Raw genomic sequence first — 20951 nt, forward strand, 5'->3', positions numbered from 1 at the left:
TTGAAGTAGATCAATATTTTTTCCTCTTGCAAATATTTTTTTGTTGGGGTTAAAAAGGAACATATTAGTTGGACCATTTTTTTTAATTTTTTTTTAAATAATGGTTATTTTTCATGATTAAAACCCAATTTAAATTGTGGGCCGGGCAAAACCCTGTATATATAGCAGTAGTATCAGATAAACCCCTTTGTCAATTCCATACGCATAAATCATAATATCTTTCTCAACCCCCAAAGACCAAGAACACTAACTCACAGCCATGGCTTCTTTGTCTATAGACATAGCCACCACCTTTATGGGACTGGCCAAGCGTCAGACCCCACAGTTCTATGGTCTTCGTACAGCAGTGTTCCCAACTTTGTGGAAAACAAGCAAATGTCAGAGGTTCAGTTTATCCACTAGTTCCTCTTCGAGAATTAGTGTTGCAATCAATACTTCTTCAAAACCAAACAGATTCTCTCGCGGATTTACTGTTTCTGCTACATCTACTTCCGCCCCGCAAAGCGAGGACTCTGATATCTTAACCAAGATTCCTCAAGATAATCGAATTCCAGCTACCATTATCACTGGTTTCTTGGGTTCTGGGAAAGTATGTTTTTTTTCTTTTACTACTTCTTGATATTCTTGGTTTTTCTTAGTACTTCTTGTTTTTACCCCATACTGCTTAAATTTCTTTTGGTCAGTTAATAGTTCATTCTATTTGATGATACTAATATCAGTAATAGACTAATGAGGGAAATAGGAAGCTTCAATATGTACTGTGTTTGGCTGTTTTTGGGGTTTCATTTGTGAGACAAATTTCTCCTTTGTCTTGTCTTCTCTACCACGTGAAATCAGTGTATCCTGTCTTCCATTTTCATTAGTATTTTTTTTCAAAGATTTTGGGAAGAGGGGTTTTCTTTCACTTATTTGAAACACTTTCAGTTGGTCTGAGACTTTTATCTGGACCTCAAATGACAAGCCTTAAAAAAGCAAATGAATTTGATTCTATAACTTTCCGGGCATGTTAGTGAGAAAGGAAATTTAACTGTCAATGAAACACATAGTTAGATTATTTATTTTTTTATAGTAAAATGGACATAGCTTAAAGTTTTTTCAATTATCTATTATCTAATACAAATCTGATGTTGCAGACTACCTTATTAAATCACATATTGACTGCGGATCATGGCAAGCGCATTGCTGTTATAGAGAATGAGGTATGTAAATGGATTGGATAATCTTAATATTGCAGTGCTTATTTGTTCTCATGTGTTGGTAAGATTTTAGGCGTACTGTATGCTTGTATCCAATCAATGTGTAGCATATTATTTTATCTTTCCCCTCCCAAGGGGGTTTCTACAATAATCTTGTCATAGGTAGGGATTGTCTGGAATCTGAATTATTATGTCTATCATATATCATGCAGTATGGTGAAGTGGATATTGATGGTTCTTTGGTTGCTGCAAAAACTGCTGGGGCGGAGGAGATTATGATGCTTAACAATGGGTGTCTCTGTTGCACTGTGAGGGGTGATCTAGTTAGAATGATCGCAGAGTTGGTCAGTAGAAAGAAAGGGAAATTTGACCATATTGTCATAGAGACTACAGGTAAGCAACTGATGAGATTCATTGGAATTGTTCTAGTGCATTTTTTGAAGTTGAGTATCCAGGATTTCTCGGCTGTCTACTTCAGGCATTTGATTACAATCTGCTTGCTTCTATCTTTATGCTTTCTTACACAACTAACCCAAAGGGTCTCACTTCATTTGATACCATTGTTGGTTCTCTTGTGTTGATTTTGCAGGATTGGCAAATCCTGCACCAATTATTCAAACTTTCTACGCGGAGGATCAGGTTTTCAATGATGTTAAGTTGGATGGTGTTGTTACACTGGTTGATTCTAAACATGTTGGTTTTCACTTGGATGAGACTAAGCCAAAAGGTGTCGTCAATGAAGCAGTTGAGCAAATAGCTTATGCTGACCGTATTATAATTAACAAGGTACATGTCTCTCTATGTAGTGATGGATTCCATCTCAAATACTTATCTTCCTGTAAGGTACTCTTTTCCATAATAGCATTCGATGCTCTAGAGTTGCCAGAGACACAAATTATCCCAGATCTGTTGATATTTTACTATTTCAGGATTTCAAAATTAAAAATCATTGCTAACCGAACAAATTTTTAAAAGGCATTGAGGATATATCTGTTAATGCTGCTTCCTGTCAAGTGTTTTTTTGTTAAATCAGTGTGCTCCACAAATTTTTGCTTCCTTGTGGATGTGATATGGTTGAGAGTTTTTTATCTGCAAGTGGAGGTTACCTGAGATATAGATTGAGTAATTGAGTTTGTTGTATGGAATTTTAGATTAAGCTTGGACATCCATCTCACTGTAATCTGACAAATGCTTTTCATATCCTTGCCAGACTGATCTTGTTGGTGATTCTGAAGTTTCTTCTTTGATTCAGCGAATTAAGGTTGGTATTGCTGATTTTAATTTGACATAATATTTAGCTGTCAATCTTTCATTAAGCTCTAATGGTGAATGACAGAACATAAATAAGATGGCTCATTTGAAGAGGACACAGTTTGGAAAAGTCGATTTGGACTATGTCCTAGGGATTGGAGGCTTTGATTTGGAAAGGTCCGACTTCTTCCCTTTTTGATGTGTATACATATCTGTAAATCTCATGTGCTTATATAGTTCCTTCTTCTTTTCTGCACCATGCCTTTAGAAGGTATTATCATGCTTCAACTTCCTAATTAATATCTTTTAGCTCCCATTGTTCATTTTTTCTTACAGAAAAAGCACTAAGATTTTTGCTTTTCCTAGTTGATGTCCTAACATGTAGAATCCACTGTCATTACCTAGTTGATTTCCTAACTTGTAGAATCCAATGGCTTAGTTAGACTTAGCATCAAGCCGATGATTTCTTTGAGGACATTCTTAAATGTGCATGTCTATTGTTATGTCTTGCATTTTGTGAAGAATAGCATGTATGTCATACTAATAACTACTGTTAATAATTGGTCAAGTTGTTATTTACAAAAAAGAAAGTAAATAATTGGTCAATTTCATTAATAGTATGTTAAACTGAAACTTGTTCTTTTCCCCAGAAAAAAGGTATTCAAAATTTGGATTTGCTTGTCAAGTTCCCAGTATTCTTCCAAACGATGTGAAGTATATCAGATGCCAAACTCATTCTAAACCATATCAGTATTTTATTGTCAGTTTTCTTAGAAAGGAGGTCCTGGGGAATCAGTAAACCTGCACTAGTTAATCCCTTGGGGGCTGGCAGCAGAGGAAATATCCTAGGAGAAGGGAGGGAAAATTTTTAATTAGAGATATAAAGGTAGAGACCCTACGGCTTTGCTCTGGTGGTAAACACAACTTGTGATATGTATGTGGACTAGGCGCACGTAACAAGTTCGAATCTTGCGGCAAACAATAGCCTAATGTTTAAGTGGAGAAGGTAGAGGGGTGGACTCAATATCCACGGAGTTTCGAACCTTGCGATTTTTTGCTAACCATTGAGCCAACTTGCGCACACCTCGACTAATTCCACAAAATATTTGCCACCTCCCACCACCTGTGTATCAGGTAACTCTGCTCCTCAAGACTTGGACTAATGGGATGAAATCACATGGTGTTTTTGTCTCTATTGAGATTCGAACTTGAGACCTCATTGTTTTCAACCCACTTCATTGACTACTAGGCCACACCCTTAGGTGCTGAATTGTGGAATATATTCTTCGAATATGATCCTTTTTTGTGAATATAAACATTTACAAAGAGCAATATCAGTTATATAGGCTTTTGTTTCATAACCCACTGATGTTTTAGTCAAGGTCTTGATCTTCAGCTAATGATAATTGATTTAACTCTTTTAAAGGTCTTTTTTACCATGGAAAATTGTACTGCTGAAAGCACTGTTATACGTCAGATATACTTGTAATCATTTAATAGATGTCTTTTTTTCTTAGATTGATTTTGCTTCAGCAAGTCCTTATGTTACTGGACGATTGCTTACATTTTATTACATTCATGTAGAATTGAGAGTTCGGTTGGTGCTGAAGGTTCTAAGGAGGACCATACTGGCCATGATCATGATCATGATCATGATCACCACCACCATCATGACCACGACCATGATCATGAACATGATCACAAGCATGGTAAGTGTTATTTAATGTTTGAACTTCTATAATAGCCATTTTAGCAGCTAATGTCAGAAAAATGCTACACCAAAATCAGTTGGTGCGCTTTTTCAAAGAACTATTTCTCCTTATTTTAAAGAAATCATTTCAGTAGTCAGTTTGGTACTTACAGGTCTTCTCTTTAGTCGTAATGCTATGAGTATGCTGATCTATTGATTGGAGCTATTAACTTTTTTACGTATAGAACTTCTTACCAAGCAACACAAGCAGGATTGTTAAAGAGTCTACTCAATCCTAGTTCTGGAAATTTGAACTTGGTTAGACAATTTATACGAGCTTAGTCAAGCTTGATCCAATTATATACAAGTCAAGATCAAGTTTGACTTCAGCTTGAATAAATTTCTACTAGCACGAGCTTGCATTCATCTTGGAACTATTTTAACATTGAGCTTGTTCATGAGCCTGTTTATGATCCATATTTACTTTAAGAGAAAACTGAATACAATAGAATATCGCAATGACCATTTTCCTATTGAATACCTTAGGGTTGGATGATTGGGGACACTGACTGGAGCATGATCACCTGCCTTATGCACTAGGCTGGCAGACCAAACTATTTTTGCTTCTACTTTTGTGACTAATTTGCATCTTCGTGATGCCTTTAATAATTTTTACTTCATCAAAGGTTTTTTACCTGTTTTATATTTAAAGAAAAAATGTAAAAAGGGACTTGTTCTTTTGGGTGGGGTGCGGTTTGCTATTCGTGAACACTAAACAAGCTGAGTCAAGCTGTAGGTTGAACTTGAGCTCGGTCGTTTAATAAATCAATGAGTTGAGTTGTAATTTCTTCGTGAGTGTGTTGGTTTATTTATAGCATTAGGTCCTTCTATTTTTATTCTTTCGAATTCTTGTTTTTGGCATTTTCTTTTTGTTTTAGTTGACCAATCTACTTTATTACTGTTAGCATCTCAACCTTCTAACCCCCAAATCCAGCGACCCATATATCTTATTTTTTAATTTCCAGTTCCCTTTTTTGTTTGTCCATAATCCTCATGCAAATTTCTATCTCCTGTTTTTCGTTCTTTGGATCCACTTCTGATGTAATAGTGTATCATTGTGACCTTATTTCTCAAAAAACCAGTTCTGTTTTTAGTGCATATAATTGAATCTTGAACATTTGCTTCAACCTCAAGAATATTGTTGCTTTCTGCTATTTGGTTCATATGATGTGTCAAATCTATTGCAGAGCATCATGATCATCACCATTCTCACGATCATACTCATGACCCTGGTGTTTCTTCTGTCAGCATAGTTTGTGAAGGGACCTTGGATCTTGAGAAGGTTGGCATTGTAGTCTTTCTATTTTTTCTACAAATATATCATTCACTAAGATATTGTGTATAAGTTGTAAATATGGACAAAAAATGCGAGTTGCATTAATAAACTGTGGAGTTGTAATTCTGTATTTCAGGCTAATATGTGGTTGGGAACGTTGCTGATGGAACGAAGCGATGACATATATCGGATGAAGGGTCTTTTATCTGTTGAGGGAATGGATGAGAGATTTGTCTTTCAGGTTATTAAATTCTTTGCCAGTGCTACTTTTCGTACTGATTAGTTACAATCTGATTACTGCTACTACACAATCCCTATACGTGTCTGAAACATTTGTTTGTAATGTAGATGTGAATTTCACTTCTATCCGATAAAACAAAATGTGTATGTGTATTAAGCATTCCGTCAGTAGATAATAACAAGAGTACGGCATATCTGCTTATTTGTTACTTGGCCTTTTCCTTATAGACTGAGTTATTCTTGGGGGGGGGGGGGGTTATAATATGATATTTTGCCTTGTAAATTAGTTTTTTTCTAGTTAAAAGGGGCTTCAAGCTCGTAGAGGAGGTGTGTGGGGTAGTTCAGGTACAGTTTTAGGGAACCAAGTCCTCACCAGAAATATTTTAGTGCGTACCTGCATCATTCCACCAATATAGGAGCTGGTAACTTTGTCCTTCAAGACAGCCAGATGAGAAGACATCAACTAGGTCTGTTGGCCTGATGGGGTTGGGATCAAGGTGCCCATCATCATGGGTGAAACTTGCAATTCACATCATTGCCACACCTTTGGTGCCCATCATCAATTATTTGTATTGATCATTAGACCACACCATGGTACTTAACGACCATCATAATTGCAAGCAGGCAATATGCTGATGAATTTTAATTGCTGTGAGTATTTGACAAATGACTTATTGCAACCTGTTCAGAGTGCCCAAATTAAGACCCCATTCACATACTGGAGAAGGACTAAATGGAAGGGGGCAACCACTTGACAGCCTCTTTGCTATGCACACTTTCCTTTTTTACTTGGGAGTACTGCCATTATGTTGCTATTATTTTTAATCCGAAAGTTGATCATTTCCAACTTTGATATGATGGTATTGGGGGAGATCAAAAGGGAGTATGTTGGTCAAATAAAGGGCTCTCACGGGGATGTAGTGCCTTAAGCTAGGTTGGGCTGTAGTTCTTGTATTGGCCTAACCCAAGCGTTTCAATTATGACCTGGTGGCAAAAACTTGCCATTCACATTTCATTTATATTGGCCCTATTTGAGTAATTAGCAACTTCAGGAAACTGGTGGTTTGATTCTGATGTTCTAGTAAGTTCAGAGCATGAGGTACATCTTACTCTTAAAGGCCATCTTTTGCACCATCTACATGAGAAAATCACTTTTTCCAACTAATATCCACATATTCATTATCGGAACTGATTACTCTAGAATGGGATTATTGAATTCTATCAAATGAACCTCTTATATAAGTAGTGACCTAAACCCAAGGGTGTTTAGATAGCTTGAGAATGGTCCTTTTAAAAATAAAAAATAAAAAAATCAGTCCAAGTGTTGGAATAAAATTAATTGCTTCGTCATCAGCAGGGTCCTTACTTAAATAGTGAACTAAACACCAAACGGTCCTTAGATAAGTCCTTATAAATGGTCCCTATTTAATTAGTTTTAAGTTTTTTATTAAAATTACCTTGTTACCTATACCTTACACCAAGTGGTAATATGAAAGATGGGACTGTTTCGTCGCTGACCTTTCTTGTTTGAGTTTGGAAGTCCATACCAACTTGGCCACACATATTATAGGCTTCCATAATAGTTTGTACCAAGTGCAGAAACCTTTGGTGTATCCATCTCCTGCTGCAAAATTTTGCCCTCAGAATGAAGGCGCTACTCTTACAGAGTAGTTGTGCTCCTTAAATAGACCAAGGGTGGCATGATCATGTTATGAGGATACATTATCATGACAAAAACTCTCTTGGTAAAGCTCAGTAACAATGCTATAATTGATCCGTTCTAAAGTTTTTCTAGTTACTATAAGATCAGTGTTTTACTGGTGTGAGTTGCAGCCTCATTCAATTTTGAACGAGTACATTCTGTGGCATGTGATAGTTTTCAACTTGCTAACATGTCTTTACCTTTTTTGGTGTAACAGGGAGTCCATGACATATTTCAAGGTTCTCCAGATAGGCCATGGAAGTCGGACGAACCAAGAACAAACAAGATAGTGTTTATAGGGAAGAACTTAGATGCTAAGGAATTAGAGGAGGGCTTCAAAGCCTGTTTAACATAAATACCAGATTCTGGTTGCTATTCTGTAAGAGGTTGATGACAAATAATGTGAGTGTTACTGTTAAATTGATCAAGGGAGACAGGAAATTTAAGCATGATTGACTTGTTAATTAAAAAACTGCTGAAGACTTTCATGCCCCAATTGAGAATACAAATGAATTCTTTATGTTGTATACACTTTTCAGCGTAGTGTCTCTGTAAATGATAATGGAGAAAATTTTAAATCGCATTTTAATGATTAACAATTGCTGAATTCTGATTTCGATTCTTGTGGTATATTTAACCTAAGTAGAAATTGATAATATTTAAGATTCTGAACTATACTATCCTCAAAAATTATATAACAATATAAGTTTGACATTAATTATGGATAATTAAATGGTGTTACGATTGCTAATGTACTGTAAAAAAATTTCACAAACGGAAAATAAACGGTAACGTTCCCACTCCGTCGGGTCGAAGTTTTGGGCCAGACCGAGCCCAAACCACAATAAGATGGGCTCCTATTATTGACCCGCAATTTAGGAACACCGCAGCAGCTGGTCGTCGCCGGGAATTACTGGTCTGAACTCTGCAATTACACAATCAGGAATCAGTGTCTGCAATTCATCTCCATAGAGTACCACTCATATGGCAGACCCCGTAAATATGGTATGCGTCTTCCTCATATCTCTTTCAGTTCTAAGTTTCCCTTCTACGATTCATACTGCAATTGATTCTACTGTTTGAAGCGTTTCGCTAGGGTTTTGTAGGTTTTTCTATAGAGTTTTTCACTTTATTCGCTGTTAGCTTTGTTTTTGGGTGCTTTATTTCTTGGACAATGTTACTGAATTAGAATTTGATTTCCGTTTTAGAGTGTTGGATAAGATTTAAGCTCAACTACAACTGTCTTAACACACCATCCTTTTTGTTGCAGGAGATGGAGGATGAGGATAATTATGTTGAATATGTACCAGTTGCAAAGCGCCGAGCGATTGAGGCTCAAAAGATCCTTCAGAGGAAGGGAAACTCTTCTGTCTTGGAAGAGGAAGAGGAAAAATCGAAGCTTGTTGAGGCTAAGCCGAGTTTGCTTGTGATGGCCACCCAGCTGAAGAAAGAGCAACCTGAAATTAGTCCTACTGAACAAGTAGTCTTGCAAGAGAAGGAGATGATTGAGCATTTATCTGATCGGAAGACGCTAATGTCAGTTCGTGAATTAGCTAAAGGTATTACTTATACAGAGCCTTTGTTAACCGGTTGGAAGCCTCCATTAGCCATTAGACGGATGTCAAAGAAATCCTGTGATGCCATTCGGAAGCAGTGGCATATTATTGTGGATGGCGAAGATATTCCTCCACCAATAAAGACTTTCAAGGAAATGAGGTTCCCTGAACCCATGTTGAAGAAACTTAAAGCGAAGGGGATTATTCAGCCGACACCAATCCAAGTGCAGGGCCTTCCTGTTATTTTATCAGGTCGGGATATGATAGGTATAGCTTTTACAGGCTCTGGAAAAACATTGGTTTTTGTTTTGCCACTCATCATGGTGGCTTTGCAGGAAGAGATTATGATGCCTATTGCTCCTGGGGAAGGGCCACTCGGTTTGATTGTTTGTCCATCTAGAGAGCTTGCAAGACAGACGTATGAAGTTATAGAACAATTTTTAGAACCACTCAAGGAGTATGGTTACCCGGAATTGAGGCCTTTGCTATGTATTGGTGGAGTTGATATGAAGTCCCAAACTGATGTTGTCAAGAAGGGAGTGCACATTGTGGTTGCTACACCTGGAAGGCTCAAAGATATGTTAGCAAAGAAGAAAATGAACCTTGACAATTGCAGGTACAGACCTAATCTTGTAGATCCATTATCGAGGTAGTATTTTATGATATCTATTTGGTTGTTGTCTCGTCTTTCTATGTATAGGCCTAAATGAATCATTCTATGTAACACTAACTCTCAAGACCATAAAAACCAGGAAAAAAGTACTGATTATTCTTCGTATAATGTGTTCATCTGGCTTGTATGGTCTAGAGAGTGTGTCGCATAGAACAATTCATTCACTTGTACCTAACTTCTGATCTATCAAGTATTGGGGTTGCTTGTCCTCATCATCAGTCGTCAGGTCTTGCTCCTTTCCTGCTGGTTTGCTGTTCCACATAAGATGTGGTACTGTTTATGTCTACCCCATGCCTTCAAGAGTCGTACATATATAGATGGAGAACTGTTTGGGAGAGCTTTGTTTACAACACGGGTACACCTCATTTTTTCAGCCAAAATCAGTTTTGAACGATGGAAATTACTGAGCTACTGCTAAATGCTAATTCGACTCATGCACTTAAAAATTGTATATGTCTGTATATAACTTAATCCTGTTGATTGATTTGCTTCTTTTTCATACTTTTTTACTATGTATATCTGCCAAGTTTGTTGTGCCTACCATACTGCTGGTTCATTGCAGATACTTGACACTGGATGAAGCAGATAGATTGGTCGATCTCGGTTTTGAAGATGATATTAGGGAGGTGTTTGATCATTTCAAAGCTCAAAGACAAACTCTTCTATTTTCTGCTACAATGCCCACGAAGATCCAGAATTTTGCACGAAGTGCATTAGTTAAACCAATAACTGTGAATGTGGGGAGGGCTGGAGCAGCTAACCTTGATGTGATTCAGGAAGTCGAGTATGTAAAGCAGGAAGCCAAGATTGTTTATCTTCTCGAGTGCTTGCAAAAGACTCCACCACCGGTTCTGGTTTTCTGTGAGAATAAGGCTGATGTGGATGATATCCATGAATATCTTCTCTTGAAAGGAGTAGAAGCTGTGGCTATTCATGGAGGAAAGGATCAAGAGGATAGAGAGTATGCAATTGCGACATTCAAATCAGGCAAGAAAGATGTTCTAGTTGCCACTGATGTTGCCTCTAAGGGGTTGGATTTTCCTGAGATTCAGCATGTAATTAACTATGATATGCCTGCCGAAATTGAAAACTACGTGCATCGGATTGGACGAACAGGAAGATGTGGAAAAACAGGAATTGCCACAACCTTTATCAACAAGAATCAAAGCGAAACAACTCTCCTTGATCTGAAACACTTGTTACAAGAAGCAAAACAAAGGATCCCTCCTGTCCTTGCAGAGCTAAATGACCCTATGGACGACGTTGAGGCAATCACAAATGCAAGCGGAGTAAAGGGTTGTGCCTATTGTGGTGGGCTTGGTCATCGTATCCGTGACTGCCCCAAGCTAGAGCACCAAAAGAGCGTCCAGATAGCCAATTCGAGGAGAGACTACTTCGGTTCTGGAGGTTATCGTGGAGAAATTTAATTCCCTTGCCAAATATATCTTCCATCTCTTTGTAGCTTCTCAATGTACGATGTAATATTCATGGTTAATTTAAAATTTGCTTCTTGAACAGTCTTGGATGCTTTAACTTTTTGCTTCAGAACCAGATGTATCTTAACATTAGACAGATTGTGAACGTCTATTTTATGTGACCAGTATTTATGTTCACTTTGGATCATATTACAAGAGTTGAGGATTGTAAAAACTTGTGGACTATTTCATAGGCTGAATTCTTAGCACAGTTGAACTTTCTCGGTTGTGTGCATGACTAAGAAATTGATGATCATTCTACCAGAAAGAAACAATTATATATTGATGTAATCATCATCTCATGACCAAATCCTGATCTATCAAGGGACATTGATAGTACAACAAAAATATGAAACTCTTTTATGTTTTCACTTTATAAAAATGTAGTAGAATTAGGCGTACCCCATAAAACAGAGAATAAAATAAAAACAGACCTTAAAGACAAGCCAAAGACAACAATCCTAATAAATTGGATGACATTTCCTAGTTCATGTATACCAAATATGTTGAATAAGTAAATCCAACAAAGAGCATTTAAGCACAAAACAAACATATCGTTAAGCTATAGTAATTTTACAAATGCGTAAGGACAAACAAAAGCATATACTTTGCCAGCCATGAAAATGACTGCAAGATTATATAACTTGAACCTATATAAACTCTGATATCTCTTCTTTTTTTTCATCAAATAAGTGCTCTCTCCATACAAGAGATACTACTACTTCAATTTTCTTCTCAGAATCAAAACATTATGGCTGTCACCACCTTCACTGAGGAGAACACTTCTTCACTTCCACCCAAAAGAATATTCAAGGCCTCCATTGTTGATTCTCATAACTTGATCCCAAAGTTGATGCCACAAGCTATCAAAAGCATTGAAGTTCAAGGTGATGGAGGTGCTGGAAGCATCAAGACTATCAATTTCCCTGACGGTACAATCATCGTATCACTCTTCTATTTTTGTGCAATTGTGCTTAGTAGACAACATTTCTGAAGACAACGATAACTCTTGTTTTTGTGTGTGTAGGTGGAAATTTTAAGTGCATAAAGTATCGTGTTGATGAGCTTAACGAGGAGGCATACACATACAAGTACACATTGATCGAAGGTGATGGACTGGTAGACAACCTTGAGAAAATAACTTATGACGTGAAGTTTGAGCAGTCAGCAGATGGCGGTTCCATCTCTAAGGTGACTAGCTCATACTATACTGTGGGAGATTTCAAGCTCAAGGAAGAGGAAATCAAGGCAGGCAAAGAGAAGGTTTTGGCGATGTTCAAAGCTGTAGAAGCCTATCTCCTTCAGAATCCTGAAGCTTATGCTTAGAAGTTAGAGTGTTGCTATGCTATGGGATGGTTGTTTTCTCTATGAATCCTAAGCTTGTCTTTCATGTTTGTGGAAGAAATAAGTATCTTTTGGTGTGAAATAATGTTGTTTGCTGTTTTTATGTTTGAAGTAGTGATAATCTTAAGTTTTTTTTTTCTGTACCAGTCTTCATTTTCATTTGTCATTGCACATTTGCTCGGAAAGTTGAAAGAGATTGAGTAATGGTTGATGAATAATTGAATTCAGAATCCTTACATTGAGAATGTATAAACTAGCTACAACAATAGCTTCTTTTTTTTTCAGTTTCTGTGATGAATAACAGATTATTCCTTAAATGAGTCCAAAAAAACAGGAGTGGAAATATGAAAATGATCACTCTATAACAGTGACATGTGACAATAACGCTTCTAGTCAAAGCACATATGACTTTGTTAATGAAATTGTTGAGACATAATATAATTAAGAAGACAAGTGTGGTTTCTGTAATAGTTCAACTTTTTAGACGAGACAGTCACACAATTCTAACATGCAGATCAGACAAAGTCTCGAGTTTCAAATCTCACTATCAAATCAAAAAAGAAGAGACAGTAGTTACAATAAGTATACGTAAGAACCCTTTTTTTCGAATTCCTATGATCCAATTGGGGCTTATCAGCAGAAACGAATCAATTTAGATAGTCTTTTGTGGCTCCCCACCTAAGGAGCAAAAAAAATATTTTCACGTTTTGAGTACATGAATAAAAAGAATCAGCACCACACCTGAGGAGAAATTGCAGCCTCCAGGCCATCAAATCTTTTCAGACAGATGGAATCATTGATGTGAAAATTCACATTCACATCGAGTAGCATCCTGGAAAACAGCCTCTGAAACTCTCAGTTCTGTGCTGACAACTGCTGAATATGATTATTCACAACAGAAATTATGGGAGTCGATGTCGTTGACCAGTACAGGAAAAGAACACAAGTATATAACATCTGGCAACAAACTGCAGGTCAATAGAAACAAGCAACAGTAATTGCAGCAATAAGATTATCTTATCAATACCTTTGAATATCTGAATGCAGCCTGAACTACCTTGACGCGATCATGAATGCAAGTGGAGTAAAGGATAGTGTATATTGTGGTGGGCTTGGTCATTGTATCCGTGATATCCCCAAACTACAGCACAAAAAGAGAGTGCAGATAGCCATTTCAAGGAGAGACTACTTAGGTTCTGGAGGTTATAGTGGAGAACTTTAATGCCCTTACTAAATGTATCCTCTTCTCTTTGTAGCTTGATGATAGTTACTACTAATAGGTTTCTCAATGTAGAATGTAATATTCATGGTTAATTTAAAAGTTGTTCCTTGAACTGTTCTGGATACTTTTTGCTCCAGAATCCCAGATGTATCTTAGCATTACACGTACGTGAACGTAGATTTTATATTATCAATGTTCATCCTCACATTGAATCATATTACTAGAGTTGAGGATTGTGAAAATCGTAGACTATTTCCCTAAGCTGAATTTCTACTGCAGTTGAACTTCCTTGATTGTCAATGCCTAAGAAAATGATGATTATTCTATCTGAAGAAACAATTATGAATTGAGGCAATCATCCTGTCATGACTAAATCCTGATTTATCAAGACATTCGGCAATACAATACAATACAATACAAACTACTTTTTTGTTTTCAGTTGATAAAAATGTAGTAGAATTAGGCGTACCCTATAAACGAGGGGAAAAAAACTTTAAAAACAAGACAAAGGCAAAAATCCTTATTAATTGTATGACCATTTCCGAGTTCATGTATACCAAATATATTGAATAAGTAAAACCAATAAAGAGCATCTGAGCACCAAACAAACATATCCTTAAGCTATAGCAAAACCAATGCATATGGACAAGCAAAAGCATATATTTGGCCTGCCATGAAAGTGATTACAAGGTTATATAATTCATGGACTTGAACCTATATAAACTCTTAAATTTCCTTCTATTTGTACCAAACAAGTGCTCTCCCCCTACAAAAATCTCACTCAACTAAATTTCATCTTAGAATCAAAACATTATGGCTGTCACCACCTTCACTGAGGAGAACACTTCTCCACTTCCCCCAAAAAGAATATTCAAGGCCTCCATTGTTGATTCTCATAACTTGATCCCTAATTTGATGCCACAAGCTATCAAAAGCATTGAAGTTCAAGGTGATGGAGGTGCTGGAAGCATCAAGACTATCAATTTTCCTGACGGTATAATCACCAAAATTATTTATGTTTTATGCAAAAGTCTTCTGGTTTTATCTTGTATCTTTTTGTGCATGTGTAGGTGGAAATTTTAAGTCCATAAAGTATCGTGTGGATGAGCTTAATGAGGAGACATACACATATAAGTATACAATGATCGAAGGTGATGGACTGGTTGACAACCTTGAGAAGATAACTTATGACGTGAAGTTTGAACAGTCAGCAGATGGTGGTTCCATCTCTAAGGTGACTAGCTCATACTATACTGTGGGAGATTTCAAGCTCAAGGAAGAGGAAATCAAGGCAGGCAAAGAGAAGGTTTTGGCGATGTTCAAAGCTGTAGAAGCCTATCTCCTTCAGAATCCTGAAGCGTATGCTTAGAAGTTAGAGAGTTGCTATGTTATGGGTTGGCTGTTTTCTCTCTGAGTCCTAAGTTTGTCTTTCATATTTGTGTCAGCAATAAGTATCTTCTGGTGTGCAATAATGTTGTTGGTTGCTTTCATGGTTAAAAGTATTGATTAACTAAAAAATTCTTCTGTGCCAGTTTCATTTTCATTTGTCATTTCACATTTGCTTGGAAAGTTGAAAGAGATGAGTAATGGTTGATGACTAAACAAAGTGAGAATCCTTACATTGAGAATGTAGAAACTAACTACAGCAAGAGCTTCTTCTTTGCAGATTATGTAATGCATAACAGCAGGCTTCTAGTGGAAGTATATAGAACTTCAGATGATGAAATCGTTGAGACATAATATAATTAAGTAGATAAAGTATGATATCTCTAATAGTTAAACTTTTTAGACAGACAGTTACACAGTTCAATATGGCATCAAATCATACCAAAAAATCTTGAGTTTCAACTATCACCACCACCTAAGAAGTGAAAATAATATTTTCACGTGTTTGGTATCTGAATAAAAAGAAATCAGCACCACACGTGAGGAGAAACTGCAACTTCCAGGCCATCAAATCTTCAGGCGGAACCATCGACCTGAGAATTCAGATACACATTCAGTAGCATCTGAAGCTCTCAGTTTTCTGATGACAATTGCTGGGTTTGATTCTTCGTGTAGAATTTGCAGGAGTCCATGTCGTTGATGCTGTACAGGGAAAAGAACATTAGGCAACAAACTGCAGTTCAATAGAAACAAGCAACTTTAACTGCAGCATCAAAAGAATATCTTACTAATACCTTTGGGTATCCGAAGGCAGCCTGAAATTCGTTTTGAACTTCATTTACTAACTTTCTTCTTTCTTCCGCACCTTCCAAGAAAACTACCTTGAGAATCTCTGCTTCATCTTCAAGAATTCTCAATCTCTTATCAAGTAGTTTAACTTGTTCAGCACGCACAAACTCCTTATTTCTGTAATTAGCTTCTTCTGCATAAACATTCCTTGATGAACTTTCAGCTAAGTGATGCGAATACGCAGTGGATTTTTCCATGCTGGCTGGCCCTGAAAGCACAACGATTCGAATTTTGCATTTTTGAATGCAGAATTTACTGATTACTGCATGGTGGAACGAAAAGATTTGTCTTGAAGCTGAAAGTGGGAGGGTCTGATTTCTTCCGTTCAAAGAAATAGGCAAATTTTGGATGCTTATAATCAGAAGGTATCAATGAGCGGCGGTAGCTTTAATTGGTGACTCACTCTGTTTTTGGCAATTTTTAGAAATATTTGTCCTTTCATTGGGCCGTAGTTGTAGCTATTGATATTTCCTGAGCCTGAACGAAACATTGGGATGTGAGTCTTATTTATTGAGCTCATACTCAGAGTGCCAATATATTCATTCATTCCGCATTACTTCTGCAACAACATACCAATACAATCCTACCTGTGTGGGAGGGTAGTGCATACACAGCCTCAGACCTACCTTACCTCGAGAATACAGAGAGACTCAGACCTATCTTACCTTGAGAATATAGAGAGACTGTTTCGTGTATATATAAGTGAAGGACAATTTGTTAGATAATTATATGTGCACCAGTCTCGATAGTTAGTTGTTATGTTCCCTCGACTAGCTCATATGTATTGCACAACACTTGGTTCAACAAGGCAAAACTCTGCACGATTCAACTTCGAAAAAATATACAACTCGTGAAAATGAGAATTATAGCATACTCAAAAGATTTTTTGAAGAAGCTAAAAGCTTTTATCTTAATTACATGGTTCTTTCTGTGTTTCTATCCCTGCCCCCACAAAAGGGGGAAGGGGGAAGGGGGAGAGGAAGAAAGAAAAAAAGAAAGAGATCAACGGAGAAAAACAAACAAGAGATTGCAGGTGCACAAATCCAACAAAACGTGTACACAGAGACATCTGAATGACATGGCAAGCGTAACTAGTCAATTGGTACTTCAACCTCCATCTTCAAACCAGGGTGGTCCATGATCTGAAACATAACCCAACACAAGTACAAAACAATAAGGAGAGAGAATATTGAACACTAAAACGAGAAACATAGCTTGAGCAATACAATTATACAGTTGATCTTTCAAACCCAATTCAAGTTATCATGACAAATTCACCAATCTAAACAAAAGCAATTTATAAATCGAACCAAAACAAGAGTAACTGCATGTTTATATAAAAACAAAATAGCATCACAAGCATACCCATTGTGACAGGGACCTCGCCTTGCCTCCCCTTGCACCACTATTGCAGTGTCTCAACGTAAATCTTTTAAAAACTTCACAACATCAGAATGCTTCTGATGAAGGACGTCATTTCTTAATTGTGACATCTAATCTTTTCTTATTAATAGGTTCACCCCCACCCCAAAAAAAGACCTATAATCCCACAAAACATTAGTTAATAAAAACCAATTAAAATTTGGTCCAGAAAACATGAATTAACCTTAATGAAGTCATTCAACTGCAGTAAGGAGTCCCTTGTATAACCAGCCTCGTGCAAAACCTGGCTTAACACTTCCTGCAATTCAGATCAAATGCAAACGACAAACTCATCAAATTCATTATTCAAAAGCTACATGAAACGGTAACTGATAAACAAGGCAGGAAACAACAAAATCACATGAGATTCAGAAAGTTAAATGTTCTTTACTCAAGAATAGGGCCTGCTGATCTAAAAGATGCAAAGAAAATGCTAAAATTTACGGTGCGTGTGATTGCAGCGATGTATCAAGTGTCTAGCAAATCATGAGGAACTAAACCAGCCAATTATATAACAGGAAGTCATGTACCCAAACACATCATCCAAAGTTTAAATCTAAATAACTATGCTCATTTTTTCTTTAACAGGTTCCTCTAAAGATCATTTTTGAACAGATAATGGCAGACGACAACCATGCGAATTTCTCAATCACAAGCACAACACTTTACTTGCAGACATGAATGGATAAACTTCTATTCACATATGGCCCGCCTTCTTGTCATTTTTCTCCTCCATCCAGACCTAGATAAACAATACAGTAAAGGAAAAGAGCAAGACTACAACTCAGAGTCTACTAAAAAAGGAAGTGCCACAAGTTCTCTGAAGAAAAGCTACCGAAGTCAAATCTATGTAAAGTATCAGTTCATGATTTTACTAACTAAAATTGAGATCCTTATATTAGAACATTGCGATATAGATCTTTAAATTAAAACATATGTGTACACGAGATTCTATGGAACCACAAGTTAAGTAAGAAAAGGTTTCAAAGAAGACAGACAAGTAAAACAGTAGGGCAACTACTATTAGAATGCTCAGATTGATATACACAGTTTACACTTTTGACAGAGTTATTTATTAGTTATGGTCCTTTAATAAAACAAGCACAAGCAAATGATCGTAGTTAAGATATTAAAGATCATAAAGCACTTAAAACGTAAAACAGAATAATCATAATTTATAGAGTATAAATCTACTTCAACACATCACACAGACCATGAATGAAGTTGACGAAGTCTAGTGGATTATCTAAACTCCTCTTTAAGGAGCTACAAATCTTTTACAGGAACACTCATCTTGATCAAGATGCACAATCTCCATCTTTTTTGGTGAAATATGGAGGTAAATCAGTTTGACACACTTTTGTAACTTAACAGAATCTTTCTAACTTGGACTTGTTAGGGTTTTCCCTGAATGTCCTACTTTATCTAAATTCTAATAAAATTGTGTTTTATTCCAAAAAAAGTTTTCTAGGTACAAAAGGTTTTCTTGGTGGAGAAAAACTCTTCTATATCTATACTTTTCTTGGAAGAAAATTTTAAACCTCTATAAATTGAAGATCAGTCTTTCCCACAATAACACAACTCCATCTACAATATAGTCATTATAACAGTGTTGTTTAGGGAGATATTTTCTCTCCAATCGTTTGTGTGATTTCTTTTATATAGTTTCTCATGTGAAGGCCAATTGGTTAAACCATATCCAAATAATGTTTCTTTTAATATGATTTTCTTTGTCTCTGATATATCGTCGTCAAGCTCTGCAATTGTTAGTTTCCACACGACACCCTGATTATTTTGATCGAAACAGGATTAGGATGCTATTTATACATCTTGTACAAATGGAGAACTTTCTTAATTCTGTTTTGTGAATAAAACTCAGTATTAAAAAAGAAAGAGAGGGGGAAAAAATGATAATAGATGTAACATACCTCTCTTTGCTTGTCAGAAATGAATGATCCAGTTAAATCCCGAAGCACTTCCATTATGTCATCAAAAGTCACCTTCCCATTGCAATCAGAATCGTACACTTTGAAGATAACTAAAAGAACATGGTAGCCGTAGGTGAGGAAATTGGTAAGTATTAAAAGAAGGGCAAAAGTTAGTAAAAGAATTGCAGTACTAGGTAAATAACAAATCTCTTGTTTCAACATTCGGTAATAAAAGAATCTGAATAATTGTTGTTATAAGAGCTGTTCTTTAATATGATTGGTATTTTACCACCACCTCTAGACCTTCTACTGTAAGTCCCCTTATCCTAGAAAGACTATAACAAAATCATTTAATGGCATTGATGGATCTTCTCTTACCACAGTGGCAAATGCAGAGGTTACCAAATAACCATAGGGAGAGAATCTTATATAAATCAGCTTTAGACTACAGAACAGCTTTCAGGGATAGTCGTATGTCTAAGATGTCAGTAAGTGTAAACAAGTTTTAAACAGAGTCCTCCTCCAACAAAAACATGTTTTTCCTCAAGTAGCAAAAATATAACACATGTAAAGATGCAACGACGTACGTTCAATTTTCTGTGCCACACTGGCCTTAGCACTGAAAGTTGATAAAAATGCCACAAAGTCCTTGAAGTTCAAGCCATCCACCATCTTAAGCAATCTCTGTAAAGATGTATTTCACATTATTATTGAACACAGAACGGACCAACAAGACACACAAAAAAAAATAGCAATTATTTTCCATAACAGTGGTGCCTGGGATCAGCTTGCACGAATCTAATAGTTAAGAGCAAAAAGAAAAAATTATAATCACACCTGAGAAAGTGGATTCATTGCGAATTCTGGCACAGAGAGAAACTCATCAGCTGATATAAAACCCTTTGAATTCCGATCAAGTTGGCAGAACCTCTGATACAGTGACACTATTTCCTGCTGTGCAACTGGGGTTGTGTTGTAAATCTTAATTAGTAAGCTGTGCAAGAAGAAGAAGAAGAAGACGACTAATAGATGAGTAAGAAAAAATTACAGAGATGGTCGCAGTGGTCTTGAACATCCTCAATATCATATTGAGTCAACATCGAAGAAGCATTACCCATGGTCAAATCTCAGCAGCAAAACTACAAATCCCATGAAATTAAGAGAAACCCATTAAACAAAATCAGATTTTTCATCAGAATCAGAACCCCTCCTACGATTAGTAAAGAATGAAATGGGGATTACCTCAAGTTCCCAAGAGAGATGGGCGCACGATAAAGGCAACCAAGACGAGGGGGAAGAACAAATTTTATAGTAGCGGAGTGTGTGAATCTAGCTCTAGGATTGAGCAAACTATGTCATCAACAAGAAACTAGTTTGGCTGTACTCTACTGCGTGACGGGGAATTTGATGTCTGCCTATCAAACTTATCACCCCTCTTAGAGGCTTTAAAGATTCCTGATCTGGTGTTCCGCAGCAGTATTTACTGCATTTATAGTCAGGTGGTCTTTCTATTGGTTCTCTAGATCAATAAAATATAGAGTACTAAAAAATTAAGAAGTACACAAATATCTCAAAGTGATTTTTTAACATTATATCAATAAAAATGTCCTTGATAAATATTTTTTATTGATCAATTTGAGCTAGATTTCTATATAGTGAAATGAGTTGAGGTGAAATATAA

The 20951-nt window shown here is 36.6% G+C and overlaps 6 protein-coding genes across 6 annotated transcripts; 4 read left to right on the forward strand and 2 right to left on the reverse strand.

The window, feature by feature from the left end:
* Nucleotides 1–148: 148 nt before the first annotated feature.
* LOC101260218 (uncharacterized) lies at nucleotides 149–7942 on the forward strand. The gene is made up of 10 exons (XM_004235856.5): nucleotides 149–589; nucleotides 1134–1199; nucleotides 1409–1589; nucleotides 1786–1982; nucleotides 2407–2457; nucleotides 2533–2624; nucleotides 4032–4156; nucleotides 5385–5479; nucleotides 5610–5714; nucleotides 7633–7942. The coding sequence occupies exons 1-10, from the start codon at nucleotides 260–262 to the stop codon at nucleotides 7768–7770; spliced, it is 1380 nt and encodes a 459-aa protein (XP_004235904.1). The 5' UTR covers nucleotides 149–259; the 3' UTR covers nucleotides 7771–7942.
* Nucleotides 7943–8081: 139 nt separating this feature from the next.
* LOC101259928 (DEAD-box ATP-dependent RNA helicase 35) lies at nucleotides 8082–11159 on the forward strand. The gene is made up of 3 exons (XM_004235855.5): nucleotides 8082–8420; nucleotides 8686–9587; nucleotides 10207–11159. Exons 1-3 carry the CDS (start codon nucleotides 8400–8402, stop codon nucleotides 11069–11071), a joined length of 1788 nt encoding a protein of 595 aa, XP_004235903.1. The 5' UTR covers nucleotides 8082–8399; the 3' UTR covers nucleotides 11072–11159.
* A 595-nt stretch (nucleotides 11160–11754) lies between these two features.
* LOC101251871 (major allergen Pru ar 1-like) lies at nucleotides 11755–12543 on the forward strand. The gene is made up of 2 exons (XM_004236402.5): nucleotides 11755–12051; nucleotides 12147–12543. The coding sequence occupies exons 1-2, from the start codon at nucleotides 11871–11873 to the stop codon at nucleotides 12443–12445; spliced, it is 480 nt and encodes a 159-aa protein (XP_004236450.1). The 5' UTR covers nucleotides 11755–11870; the 3' UTR covers nucleotides 12446–12543.
* A 1955-nt stretch (nucleotides 12544–14498) lies between these two features.
* Nucleotides 14499–15054, forward strand: LOC101251568 (major allergen Pru ar 1-like). Its single transcript, XM_026030320.1, has 2 exons — nucleotides 14499–14679; nucleotides 14756–15054. The coding sequence occupies exons 1-2, from the start codon at nucleotides 14499–14501 to the stop codon at nucleotides 15052–15054; spliced, it is 480 nt and encodes a 159-aa protein (XP_025886105.1).
* A 352-nt stretch (nucleotides 15055–15406) lies between these two features.
* LOC101251272 (uncharacterized) lies at nucleotides 15407–16254 on the reverse strand. The gene is made up of 2 exons (XM_004236400.5): nucleotides 15866–16254; nucleotides 15407–15773 (listed from the first exon to the last, which is right to left on the reverse strand). The coding sequence occupies exons 1-2, from the start codon at nucleotides 16115–16117 to the stop codon at nucleotides 15639–15641; spliced, it is 387 nt and encodes a 128-aa protein (XP_004236448.1). The 5' UTR covers nucleotides 16118–16254; the 3' UTR covers nucleotides 15407–15638.
* Nucleotides 16255–16783: 529 nt separating this feature from the next.
* LOC101250979 (uncharacterized) lies at nucleotides 16784–20833 on the reverse strand. The gene is made up of 7 exons (XM_004236399.5): nucleotides 20513–20833; nucleotides 20319–20409; nucleotides 20108–20232; nucleotides 19858–19954; nucleotides 19271–19380; nucleotides 17527–17601; nucleotides 16784–17062 (listed from the first exon to the last, which is right to left on the reverse strand). Exons 2-7 carry the CDS (start codon nucleotides 20386–20388, stop codon nucleotides 17012–17014), a joined length of 528 nt encoding a protein of 175 aa, XP_004236447.2. The 5' UTR covers nucleotides 20389–20409; nucleotides 20513–20833; the 3' UTR covers nucleotides 16784–17011.
* Between the last annotated feature and the right edge of the window lie 118 nt (nucleotides 20834–20951).

The sequence above is a fragment of the Solanum lycopersicum genome, chromosome 3 (assembly GCF_036512215.1).
Source record: "Solanum lycopersicum chromosome 3, SLM_r2.1".
In the NCBI taxonomy this organism is placed as follows: domain Eukaryota; kingdom Viridiplantae; phylum Streptophyta; class Magnoliopsida; order Solanales; family Solanaceae; genus Solanum; species Solanum lycopersicum.

Coding starts and splice junctions, on each gene's coding strand:
- LOC101250979 (XM_004236399.5), bottom strand. CDS start 20,388: ATGGGTAATGCTTCTTCGATGTTGACTCAATATGATATTGAGGATGTT. Junction 20,233..20,318: donor AGACCACTGCGACCATCTCT/GTAATTTTTTCT, acceptor ACACAACCCCAG/TTGCACAGCAGGAAATAGTG. Junction 17,063..17,526: donor AGTTGAATGACTTCATTAAG/GTTAATTCATGT, acceptor GTTATGTTTCAG/ATCATGGACCACCCTGGTTT.
- LOC101259928 (XM_004235855.5), top strand. CDS start 8,400: ATGGCAGACCCCGTAAATATG. Junction 8,421..8,685: donor TGGCAGACCCCGTAAATATG/GTATGCGTCTTC, acceptor TTTTTGTTGCAG/GAGATGGAGGATGAGGATAA. Junction 9,588..10,206: donor ATGAACCTTGACAATTGCAG/GTACAGACCTAA, acceptor GGTTCATTGCAG/ATACTTGACACTGGATGAAG.
- LOC101251568 (XM_026030320.1), top strand. CDS start 14,499: ATGGCTGTCACCACCTTCACTGAGGAGAACACTTCTCCACTTCCCCCA. Junction 14,680..14,755: donor GACTATCAATTTTCCTGACG/GTATAATCACCA, acceptor GTGCATGTGTAG/GTGGAAATTTTAAGTCCATA.
- LOC101260218 (XM_004235856.5), top strand. CDS start 260: ATGGCTTCTTTGTCTATAGACATAGCCACCACCTTTATGGGACTGGCC. Junction 2,458..2,532: donor CTTTGATTCAGCGAATTAAG/GTTGGTATTGCT, acceptor GGTGAATGACAG/AACATAAATAAGATGGCTCA. Junction 2,625..4,031: donor GGAGGCTTTGATTTGGAAAG/GTCCGACTTCTT, acceptor ACATTCATGTAG/AATTGAGAGTTCGGTTGGTG.
- LOC101251272 (XM_004236400.5), bottom strand. CDS start 16,117: ATGGAAAAATCCACTGCGTATTCGCATCACTTAGCTGAAAGTTCATCA. Junction 15,774..15,865: donor CTGCCTTCGGATACCCAAAG/GTATTAGTAAGA, acceptor TTCCCTGTACAG/CATCAACGACATGGACTCCT.
- LOC101251871 (XM_004236402.5), top strand. CDS start 11,871: ATGGCTGTCACCACCTTCACTGAGGAGAACACTTCTTCACTTCCACCC. Junction 12,052..12,146: donor GACTATCAATTTCCCTGACG/GTACAATCATCG, acceptor TTGTGTGTGTAG/GTGGAAATTTTAAGTGCATA.